General features: G+C 30.8%; 1 protein-coding gene across 1 annotated transcript; it reads left to right on the top strand.

Annotated features, from left to right (window-relative positions):
- Positions 1-1,814: 1,814 nt before the first annotated feature.
- Positions 1,815-3,622, top strand: MYB128 (MYB transcription factor MYB128). The gene is made up of 3 exons (NM_001249026.3): positions 1,815-2,195; positions 2,528-2,724; positions 3,126-3,622. Exons 1-3 carry the CDS (start codon positions 1,913-1,915, stop codon positions 3,480-3,482), a joined length of 837 nt encoding a protein of 278 aa, NP_001235955.2. The 5' UTR covers positions 1,815-1,912; the 3' UTR covers positions 3,483-3,622.
- Positions 3,623-13,033: the final 9,411 nt, after the last annotated feature.

Here is a 13,033-nt window from a genome sequence, read left to right as displayed (position 1 = left end):
TAACTTTAAAAAAAGTTCATAATTTTTTATTTTTTAAAAAGAGTCATGTTACTCTGTTTAACTAAAGATTCATCCCAATTCAATCAAAGATTTGATGAGGAATATTTCTTAGCCCTCTTTTACTAATGAATTTCAGATTTTAATTATGTTGCAAAACCATCTGCATGGCTCTTTTAAAACATGGTGTGATATGTCTAATATTGGTTCTAACCCCCTTTTCTATAATTTCTTCACCCCCTTTTCCTTCTCTTCAAGGACTAATTAACCAAAATGACAAGTCTTTACCAAATCCAGGTTCTAACCATGGCGAGGCGAGGACCAATTAACAGGTTAATCAATTGCATGCTAATCCAATGAAATCTCTTAGAATAACCTTGTCTTAGTTGATCATGAAATATTTCCATCTTGTCTTATATAAAAAAAAATGACATTTTAAATTTAACGCTATGTTTTTCTTTCTCTTGCCTCTTTTTTATGAGAAATGTTACTTGATATATCACGTTTTCATAATCCTAATTAATTTCTATGTTACATGCTGAGTATTTCCAATTTACAACTAAAACTTAACATCATTTAATTATGTGTCATGAATAGATTAGTTGAGACCATGATAATCTTGGATTTTGTAATATAATTTCTCAATTTTTAAGCTTACTCTGTAAGACTGTAACCATTGATATATTATTTATCTATTTGTCTTTTTCAAAACAAAATATGTTAATCTCTGATTATAAAAATGGTGTATATGAAAAAAAGGGAGCATGAAACATTCATTTTTCTCTAAAAAAGTAGGTCCGGTGCTTTATCAAATAACGTTTGAATAAAGAGAGTCCAAAAGAGGGTTTGGAGCTTTCCAGAAAGCAAGGTTACATTTGTTTCTGACTTTGAACAGCATATTGAGGAATATCTATTGACTCATCACTAAAGGAATGCTTTCCTTGGATTTGGTTAGAACCGATCCGCACTTTAAACATTCAAATATAAGTTGGATGAAATCATGAAATATAATTCTCGCGTCCCCTTCACGTTCCTTGGATTTTACACTCTTTTTTTCCTTAAATATGATTAAGGTATTTAATAAATGATTAAATTTTATTTTGAATCGCTAATAATTTTTATTCAAACTCAGAACAAAAGTTTAATATACTGAAGACTCAAAATAATAATTTTTTTTCTCAAAAACTCAAAATAAAATTCGATTATTTATTAAAAAATTTAAACATATTTAAGTTTTTTTTTCTTAAGTGTGATTTTGCGCATTAACTTGTGTTGAGCAAGAGTTTATTTATGTATACTGTCATATATATGGAAATAAAAATACACATATACATATATATGTTTAATTTTTACATATGATTACTTTTAAACTAATTACTATAAAAATTAATAAATTTTTAATTATATAATTGGTCCGATCCACCATCACACGAGTTCGGGATAAACCAAATCATTTTCAAAGTACACTAGGTAAATACTTTCGTGTTTAATGATGAAAGAATTAATTAATTAATTGGCAGGCCTATATATATTGTTGGTCCGATGAACGAAAAGCACTAGAAAAGTACATACCTGTACAGATGAGTATATACTATATACGCATCACCCCATCATCATGTATGTCGTGTGTAATCCCAGAAACCACAAATACTCAAAAATAAAATAAGGTATATATATCATCATGATTTCCTTTTGTGTATAAAAAGAGGAAAAGAATAAATAAATATAAAAGAATTCTAACAATAAACTCTGTCCATCCAATTAATTTCTCTAGCTAGCTAGCTAGGTGTGCTTCCAATTTTCACAAACCCCACATCTCACTCATCATCATATATAGCACCAAACATATATCTGTTATTTCTGCTCTCTTTCTTTCAATAAATTAAGCTCCCTCTCACAGCCGTTGAAGGGGAGAATGGGGAGAAAGTGCTCACATTGTGGAAACATAGGTCATAATTCCAGGACCTGTGCATCTTTCAGAGCAACTAATTTTGTAGGAGTTCGTCTTTTTGGGGTTCAACTAGCTGACATATCATCAACCTCTTCTAATTCTCTTTCCATGAAGAAAAGCTTTAGCATGGATTCCTTTCCCTCTTCATCCTCTCCATCTTCCTCCTTTTCTTCCTCAAGAACCTCTATTGGCTATCTATCAGATTCAGATGGCCTCATTGTTGGAGCACAAGAGATTAGGAAGAAAGGTATATATGCTCACATTTGTAGATCTCTCTTTGTCAAAAGGATAACAATGATAGTCGATATTAATTAGGAAAGTAGGAAAAGGTTGCAGCTAACAAAAATTATTTATAACTAGTTTTAATTTGTCTTGTCATATATATATATATATATATATATATTCCTCAATTATTAGCTAGGTTTAATTGTTTTTATCTATTTTGTTTGAATACATTTCATCACTCATTAAATTTTGTTGGTTGTTGTGGATTTGTTATCCCATGGAAGTACTATATATTTAATTTCGTTAATTTTTGCCGGGAAAAGTCTCTGATTCTTGTGCTTACATACATGATAGGAGTACCATGGACAGAAGAAGAGCACCGAACGTTCCTTGTTGGACTTGAGAAGCTGGGAAAAGGTGATTGGAGGGGTATCTCTAGAAACTATGTGACTTCAAGAACCCCAACCCAAGTCGCTAGCCATGCTCAGAAGTACTTTATTCGCCTTGCAACCATGAATAAGAAAAAGAGACGTTCAAGTCTTTTTGACATGGTATATATATACATAGATCCATCATGATCAACTTCCTAATTATCTCATCTTATATCAATCACATATCCATATATATGCACTTAAATTAGTTTTTTTTATAATACATTTTATACTTTTACTATATTCTAATTACTTAATTGATAATTAATTTAATTGATAACAATAAATTTATCTTAAATTTATAATTTTTTAAAATTATCCTTATTATTAATACTTTTCTCTTAATTATTTACTAATATATTATTTTTTTTCTTTGAAAAATATTTGTAGTTTAAAAATAATTAATTTAAAAAATATTATAGTTCCAGTATTAGAAAAGAAAAAAACAAACATCATAGGAAGGGAGGCAATAAATAATTTAATTTTCTCGATACCATGTGATTGGATATCAATTATGGCAGGTTGGTAACGGCATCACAAATCCAATTAGCAGCTCTAACTGCAAGTCTTCCAAATGTGAAATTGAGGATGATGTGACCTTGTCACTTGTTCAATTACAAGATACTAAATTAGATGAGCAGAAAGATAGTGATAAATATTGTGAAGCTGGACCAGCAGGTGCTGAACATGAAGCTGTGCCTTTGTGGCTTCATCTTCAGATGAAATCTTCAAATAATAATGTTGCAGCAGTAGTTCCTGATCTGGAGCTCACTCTTGCAGTCTCCAAGGGCAAGGCTAAGACCCTGCTAGGCCTGGAACAAACACAAACAAAATCATCCCCAGATTCCTTCCTTCTTGGACCAATTAGCGTGACTTGAGCTATGAATTCTCTAGGGTTAATGCAGTTGCACCCCTCGGCCCCTCTTTATTTGTTGTCAAGTACAAGATCTTCTGTTCAAAAAAGAAATTAAACACATTTTTCTTGTTGGTAGTCATTAACCAACCACTAATCTATGCAATTACATCCCTTCATGATATATACCGTACGTTACATAGAGTAGTTGATTACTTTATATACATCAATCAAAATCTCTCTTTGCATCACTGCAAATTAATTAGTTCAATCTGTTCAACGGAATTATTAACCAACTATGAAATTTTAGATACTTTTTTGTTCGCAATTGGCAAGTCATCCATACCTTCCTACCGAATATTATGTTTCATATATACCTTTTTTCTTTTCTTTCTAAGTTATGTTTAATATATACCTAGTGTACCAAAAGCTTGTTTTCAATTAATGTGTAATTAACATATGGCTCCTTTTAGTGCTTAGCTATGTCAATAACTAAACATATTAATTAATTAGAGATAGCTGATGATGGCAAACAACGACATGATTGGAACAAGTTTCATTTCCTGACTTTTGGCACCAAAAAGCTTTTCATTTTTCGGTTTAATTTAAAACAAATGGATGCGTTGAGAAGATTTTGGACTCCATCCACATCCACTGCCACTAGGGTTGGAAAGGTGGCCGTCTAGCCTTTATATTAAATATGCAACCACTACATTGTTACTCTTATAAATTCTAGAATTTCTTTTCATTTTATTTATTATTGTTTTGTCTCAAGAATTTTCTTCAATAAGGACGGGTTACATGCCTCGGACGCTGACATAAATTCGTCTCAGTAGGTTGCTTGGCAATCGATTCGTGCCGTTTAATTTTCTAACAAACTAATAAAAACCATATGTTATCATCAAAACTTGCATCAAGAATCCTTAAAACAAGTTGATCCGATCTAAAATTCATTTCCATGCATACTAACATCTGATGGACTGATTAGGTATATCAATTTTTAAATCAATAAAATTGTTTGTTAGATTAAAGTACGTATATAATGTAAACATGAAATATCTATGTTATAGTGTAATACATAGTTTATTTTTTGTTACACAAAAGCTATATATGCTAACTAAGGTTAATATTCCCTGCCAAATTGTTAATAAATGATATTTTTTGTAGTATTATTCCATTACATCTTCGAGTCAAGAAATTTCTCGCAGCAAAGTCATTCATTGATAAAATTATCTTTGGTGTTGGTTAATTTTGAAAATCGAGATAATCCTGGATAAATTTGAAGTCGTGTATAAACACTTTCAGATTGAATCAAATTTCGGGGTTCAACCAAAATTGTTCAATCGGATAAAATCAGAAAATTATAATTCAAGAGTTTTGTTTTGGTCTTGTATGTTTTTCACATATTATGCTTTCTGAACCAGGATGATTATTTATAATCAAAGAACAGGTGGTTTTTGGCGGTTGATGGAAGTTATTTATTTTTAAAAATTGCCGTTTATGGAAGTTTTAGTAACTTCCATGTAACTTCCAACCGTTGATGGAAGTTTTAGTAACTTCCATGTAACTTCCAACCTTTGCCTAAACCGAACATCTCGTTATTACATTAAAACAAGCGTGCACTCTTATTTTAACATAATAAAGAGATCAATTACACTAAAATGTCCAACAAACCTCCCCCATTTTAGTGTAATTACCGATCAAATCACCAAAGTCATAACATACCACAAACTACTGCATAGATGAAATATTGTGACGATTGAATTTCATCTTAGCAAATTACACGTTTCAAATATTCGAATATCAGGGTGTCACTAAGGATTGAACCCTTTCTATTCATAATGAATACATGAAGATAATCTGCACAATAGTTTATAACATTACTCTTGCTCGACACTAGTTTTACTAGCCTGTGTCCCTATCCTTCATAAGCATATCAAAGCCAAGTCCCAGCTTCTTGAAGCGGCTAAACTTCATGCTTATATAGGTAGTTCTTTTCTTTCTTGCACCTGCAAATGCAATTTTTCAAAAGAACCATTGAGAAGTTATACTTCAACCTCCTTAACTTGCAGAACCGAACACATACCTTTTGGGATACTTTCGATGATGTGTTCCAATCTCTACATGTTAAACTTTCCACATTGAATTCAGCACCTAATGTCATATTAGATGGGAATTGGGTATCTTAACATAAGAGATTTCATATGGACTTTAATCCTAATCCCACAGCCGACCTTTTCACGAGATCTCTACTTAACCCTTTGGTTAAATGATCGGCCAAATTATGCTGAGTTCTCACAAACTCCATTGATATCACACAATGCATGATTAACTCCCGAACCATGTTGTGTTTAACACCCAAGTGTCTAGACTTCCCATTATACACTTGACTATATGCCTTAGCCAAAGTTCATATGGGGTAACCTTATTCCTTTTGTTAGGAATTCGGTTCAACAAGTAACAGGCTGTCAACATAGCCTCACCCCAAAATCCTTCACTTAAACCCGAATAGAATAACATGGAATTCACCATTTCTTTCAAGGTTCTATTCTTCCTTTCGGTTACACCATTCTGTTGTGGTGTATAGGGAGCTGTGATTTGGTGTATTATTCCAGTAGATTGAAAATAAACCGGATCATAATACTCACCTCCCCTATCCGTACGAAGAGTTTTGATTAGCCAATTTTGATGAAGTTCTACCTCTTTCTTATAAATTTTAAATTTATCAAGAGTTTCATCTTTTGTATTTAATAAATATACATAACAATACCTTGATGCATCATCAATAAAAGTAACAAGATATTTTTTATGACCTAATGATGGAGTAGCATGCAAATCACACAAATCACTATGAATAAGGTCTAAGACTTTAGTCTCACTTTTAACATCCTTAAAAGGTTTCCTAGTGATCTTGGTCAACATGCAAGTTTTGCATTTTTCAATGTTCATATCAAAAGGAGGAATCATACTTGTTTTTGACATATCTTTTAATCTTTTGTAATGAACATGTCCTAATCTAGCATGCCAAATTTCTGATTTTGTCATATTAGTTATAGAACTACACGAGGCCATACAAACAGATTCATGAACAAAAGGAACATCAATGTTTAATTTAAACATTCCATTACAACGATAACCAAATCCAACAAACGAGCCATGTCTTGACAAGATGTACTTGTCACTTTCAAGTACTTGCTTGAAACCACAATTATTTAAAACCATACCAGACAATAAGTTCTTACGAATACCTGGTACAAATAAGACATTATCCAAATACAAACTTTTTCCGGAAGTAAAAACTAAATTCACACAACCTAATCCTACGATTGGTTCAGTTGCAACATTGCCCATCTTCACAATAGAGTCATCATCGATTGGTCTAAATTCCTTGAACCAATGATGATCTTTGCACACATGGCTTGTTGCTCCCGAATCAAACCACCAAGCAACGTCATCATCCTGCACATAGAATGTATCAAATATTAGTGATACATAATTTGAATTCGTATTCGAATTAAAATTATTCACTACAATCTGACCTTGTTGCTTTTCAGGATCATTAGACCCACTTGGACCAGCCTTGTTCTTTCCTTTGAACACCCGGCAATCCCTCTTTAAATGACTAGGTTTCCCACACTTCCAACATGACAATTTTGTCTGTTTGTTTGGACCTTTGTTCTTATTTCCTTAAAATTTTCGTTTGTTACCTTTAGCATTGTAATTTTGCTTAACTGTTCCACTTTCCTCTACCATATTAACGGAAGAGGAACCTGCTACGGTTTTATCATTGACTTTGTCAATTTCCTGAGCCCTCAGCGACTCCTCAATCATGAAATGACTACCGAGTTGAACCAGAGTCAACTCTTCCTTCATATGTTTCAAGGTATGCTTGAAGTCTTTCCAAGAAGAAGGAAGTTTATCAATTATAGATGAAACTGCAATGGATTCATCCATTTTCAAATCATGTTGAGTAAACTGACCCAAAATCCGCAGCAGTTCATTATATTGCTCCATAACAGGCCTCGAATCAATCATTTTGTAATTAAAGAAATTACTAACTAAGAATTTGTTACTTGAGGCATCTTTTGCCATATACTTGGATTCAAGAGAGTCCCATAATTCCTTAGCAGACTCAACATTTTGATAAATATCAAAGAGAGAGTCAGACATACCGTTCAGAATGTGTCCACGACAAATGTAATCGTCGTTCTCCCATTTCGAACGCTTCCTTGTTTGATCCAGAATTTCGTCTTCCATATACATCGGCATCGGTGTACTCAGCACATACACCACATTCAATGTTGTCAAGAGAAAGTGCATCTTCTTCTGCCATATTCTAAAATCCTGCCCTTCAAACTTGTCCAACTTCGCAAACTTGCTTGTCATCTTCGAACTATCGTTCGTCATCACGAAAGATTTGATTCAATCTTTTGTTGGTTAATTTTGAAAATCGAGATAATCCTGGATAAATCTGAAGTCGTGTATAAACACTTTCAGATTGAATCAAATTTCGGGGTTCAACCAAAATTGTTCAATCGGATAAAATCAGAAGATTATAATTCAATAGTTTTGTTTTGGTCTTGTATGTTTTTCACATATTATGCTTTCTGAACCAGGATGATTAGTTATAATCAAAGAACAAGTGGTTTTTGGCGGTTGATGGAAGTTATTTATTTTTAAAAATTGCCGTTGATGGAAATTTTAGTAACTTCCATGTAACTTCCAACCGTTGATGGAAGTTTTAGTAACTTCCATGTAACTTCCAACCTTTGCCTAAATCGAACATCTCGTTATTACATTAAAACAAGCGTGCACTCTTATTTTAACATAATAAAAAGATCAATTACACTAAAATGTCCAACATTTGGTGAGTTGAAAAACCTCAAAATTAAGAGAATATAATAATTATTTTCAAAGGATTAGCAGGCTCTTGTGTTTCCACTTTGAAGGAAATTTGTAGAAAATAGTTAGGCTCTAATATATATGATAATGTGTTTTTTGGTCTACAAGTAGCGTGCAGGCATCATATTGGACATCTGATTTCTAGGTTAAATTGGAGAAGATCCTTAGTATGAGTAATAGATTTCTCTTTTGAGTTTTTAGCGTACACCTGCATTAATCTTAATGACTTGAAATTACTGTTGAAATTAAGACAATTCCATCGGCCAATTTATGTGTTCAAACTTCAACGCTCGTTGTGTTTGACAATATTTTCAATAAACTTATCTCAAAATATTTAATATATTCATTAACTAAATAATAACTTAAAAATCAATAAATTCATGAACATACTAATGCATAAATGATAGTTATATATATATATATATATATATATATATATATATATATATATATATATATATTTTGAAGAAAGTTGTCAAGAGAAATTTAAAGTAAATACTATTTCTAAAATTTTAATTTTAATCAAGTTGAATGACAGCGTGATTAATGTAATTGATCAACCTCATGTCACCTAGTAAGATAAAATTTTGTTGTTATTTGTATACTTTTTTAATTTTTATATAAAATTATTCACTTTTAATATTTATGTTTAACTGTAACATTTTGGTTCCCTAACTTTATCATTTTCAAATATAATAATAATAATGTATATTTCAATGTGTTGGAATTTGACATCTATGCACACAGAAACTTCAACAAATTTGGTGTGGTATTCTTGGGTCGGTGATTTTCTTCCAATATTAAATTCGGTGGATCGAGAAGGTTATAATGAGAGACTGCGGGACAACAACCTTTGGTTTGAGGGAGAGCAAACGAGAAACACACGCTAAACAGAAAAACAACCTGTTTAAGAATAGATTATTAAGAATAGATCATTTATCGATCCTGTTTAAGAATAGATCATTTATCGATCGAACTAGACATGAAAAAAAAAACTCATACATGTGAGTATTTGTTCAAGTTCGTTTCGACTTTGACTGATAATATCTAAATTGATCGAGTATGGTTTTCTTTGATAATCAAAAGTCGAGTACGAGTACGAGATTATTACATCTGTCCTGATTCCGAATCCGTATTCGTCCTGCCACTTAAAATTTTTAGAATTTTTGCATAATTTAATCAAAAAGTCTAGAATTTTTATTATTTGTTAATTTTATTTTAAAAAATTTACATAATTTAATATTCTTTTTTTAACGATTTTTGTAAGCACATGCGCTATAATAAATTTATTAACATATAAATACTTAAAAATAAATGTTTAACAATCAATTTATTTTTTTTTAAAATCAAATTTTTAATGTTTTTTTTACAAAAAAAATATTTTTCTAATTTAAATTGAGTAGAGGACAAATCAGGATACATATCTGATGGGTATGGAGATGAGATAATAAATTTTAATCCATTAAATATCAAATACGATATGAAGACATGTTGAAAAGTTGGAATCGAAAATTAAAAAGACAATACTCATTCTCGTCCTATCTAGATCGAATTGTCTCCTTTCCCTTCATTCTTCAGATTCTATATATATCCCGAAAAATATTGAAACCTTCATATGAAAGCATATGCCCCCACAAAGTGGACACGCGTACATTTCATTTGTCATGGCTTCTGAGTAGTTTCATAATTAATACATATCTCCCAATTAAATAGATTTTGGATCTATCTGCTCTTTCAAGCTGGATGACCCGGATGCCTACTGCCCAATGTCCTGCCGTCATAATCCGGTGGTTCAAAATTTTTGTAGATTATATTTTATTTGTTTTTACATGTGTGAAAAATAAAATTAACCGTTGCTATAGATATTTGCATGCACTTCACATGAGTGAAGTAATACTTTATTAATGTATACTACACAACAACATAGAAATTCTCGAAGTATGTATAAAAATAATAAAAAACTTAATCGCGGTGATCTTTCATTTTTAATGTTGGCGGTTGAGAGATTGATACTTTCTCACGTTAGTTATCAGACAGTTTTTCTGATAGACTCTTTTAATAATTAGTTAAAATTTATCATTTTTAGAAGATTCTATTTCTTATTTAATGTAAACAAGGAGATAAAATTATTAAATAAGAAACAAAAATCTATCAAAAATAATATTTATGTCATATCTTTTCTTCTAATTCAACGGCAGCAAAGACTAATGAACTGTAAGTACACCAAGCTAGCTAGCTAGCTAGACCCCTACTTGCCCTTTGATATATATTCTGTCATGGAGATTCAGATTCCGCCAATATACTTGCAAGTTATTCCCTCTAGTCTCGTAGTCTCGTGCGTATGTAAAAAATATATCTATTTTAATATAAGTAAATTTAATTAATATTGAATATTATTTTTTAAAAATATTTTTTATTTAATTTTAGATTCTGAAGACCGATCAAGAATATGCCAATCAAACCCAGTAGGGACCTTCTGTCAGAATACCTATCACTCTTGCCTTCTGTGTTAAGTTAATTAAAATCCATTCAGGGGCTGCTTGATGTAGTTAGAGTCCATTTAATTACTTTGTAGCTAATATATATTGAATTTTAAGCCAATTTTTGGCTAAAATAATATATATCGATCGATCATTTGTGGACCTTGGAAGTACTATTGTTTCGCAAGAAGAAGCATGAGAATATATTAAATCCAAATTTTGTCATGGTATACCATGACATATATAAGCAGCAAGTTCACAATTTAATTTTAATATAAATAATTGATAATTGATGTCTTTAGCAATCAATTCAAAAGAATAATGAAAAGTCACATGATTCAGACGCTACACAATTGTATTATTTGTTGAGTTGTCATAGCTCGACATTAATTTTCAGTCGAAAGAGAAATATATAGAACTTTAAGATGTTTTTATCTGTCGTTTTAAAAAAGAAAAAAAAAAGGCATATATATATATATATATATATATATATATATATATATATATATATATATTCTTATTGTTCTTTCTAAAGGTTTTTATATATGTATATAGAACTTTTGTATGTCCTTTGCAAGCATAAATAAACATGAATGTGTATACCTAAAAGAAAGGTAATTCTCTCGATCCTTGGAAAAACAGGTATGACACGTGTGAGGGAATTAATATTGATATATGCATTACTGGAGATTTTAAGAAAAAACAGCTGTGTAATCGCCCAACCATTTTCTTGCTGAAATTTTTGTCTGCATGACTGAATAAGATGTGTCATATTTATGAGTACTTTTTAGATATAGTGACCTCTCAACCAACAATCCGTGTCTTCTTTACTACCTGTAAACCATCTGTGACTGTGAGGTGTCCAATTATTTGGACTTTTCACTCTAGCAGCTTTATATATATATTATTATATCGTTCACATGAAAATTGTGGATGGTACAATTTTGTCTTCTTCACATCCAGTATATATATATAACTATGTGTAGCTTATTTGGATAATACAGATCACTCACGTACAATTTATATGAAATCTAATATATGGCACAAATTAGACGTTAAATACATATACAAATTACGCGTCTTATTGCTTGAATCACCAACCCTCTCAACATCATTATAAATTCTAAAAGCTAATTCACACCAATATGTTACTTCTAATTTGGATGGGTCCTCTTCCATCATTATATTTGGTTACATTTAGATCATTATGAGTAGGTCATGCTTAATTTCCTTACGTTTGATTGCTTTAACTTTAATCTGTTACCAAACAGGTACCGATGGATCATATAATTCTTTGGCATGAAAAATATGGGATTTAACCTCCCTTTTCTAGAAAAATGTGCGTCATGTTCAACTAGCTGGACCAATGTAGGATAACCATTGTAGGATATTTGTAACGAGTGCTGATTTTTTTTTACACTCATAATTTTTTTTTGACAATCTTATTTTCTCTCGGTTTCTCTCTTCTTATTAAATAATATCACTTATTATATATATATATATATATATATATATATATATATATATATATATATATATATATATATATATATATATATTTATTTTCTCTGTTTCTTTCTCAAGATACCAACTATCGATCGTCAAAAAATCTTTTTCAATTCAGTTGGAAAAGAAGGGAGCACGCTTCAAAAGGAGAGGGGCATATGTATATTGTTGGGTATTACTTGCATCCAAATTTTCTTTTTTATATTAAAAAAAACTAGCCTGACAAATTATTTTTTAGTCTCGTTCATCATTTAATTTTGCCATTAAATTAGCATCAGCTAATTATGCACTCTCTTTTTTTTTTGTATTTTTTTTCTATAACTAATTATGCAATCTCTGAAAATTGGTAAGTAAAACGCATAAATATTCAACTGAACCAATACTTTTTTTTGTCGTATTCATCATTTAATTTTGTCCATCAAATTTGTCATCAGTTATTTCTGCGATCCCTCCAAAGTAAGTAAAACGCATAAATATGAAATTGGACCAATCATTTTTTGTCTGCATTTTAATTTTGTCCAGTAGTTAATGAAATTAACGTCCACAAATTTGGATTTTTTTTTTTGTTGAATATAGTAACGCAGGATTTCTTTTAATCTTTATTAAAATTTGATTTAATTTTCACCTTTCCACTACGTTTTTTTTACTGCTCACTAGATTTAAATTCGAGAAGTTCTTTAAAATATAA

Source organism: Glycine max, chromosome 1 (genome assembly GCF_000004515.6).
Source record: "Glycine max cultivar Williams 82 chromosome 1, Glycine_max_v4.0, whole genome shotgun sequence".
In the NCBI taxonomy this organism is placed as follows: Eukaryota; Viridiplantae; Streptophyta; class Magnoliopsida; order Fabales; family Fabaceae; genus Glycine; species Glycine max.
This window is presented reverse-complemented; position numbering and strand designations above follow the sequence as displayed.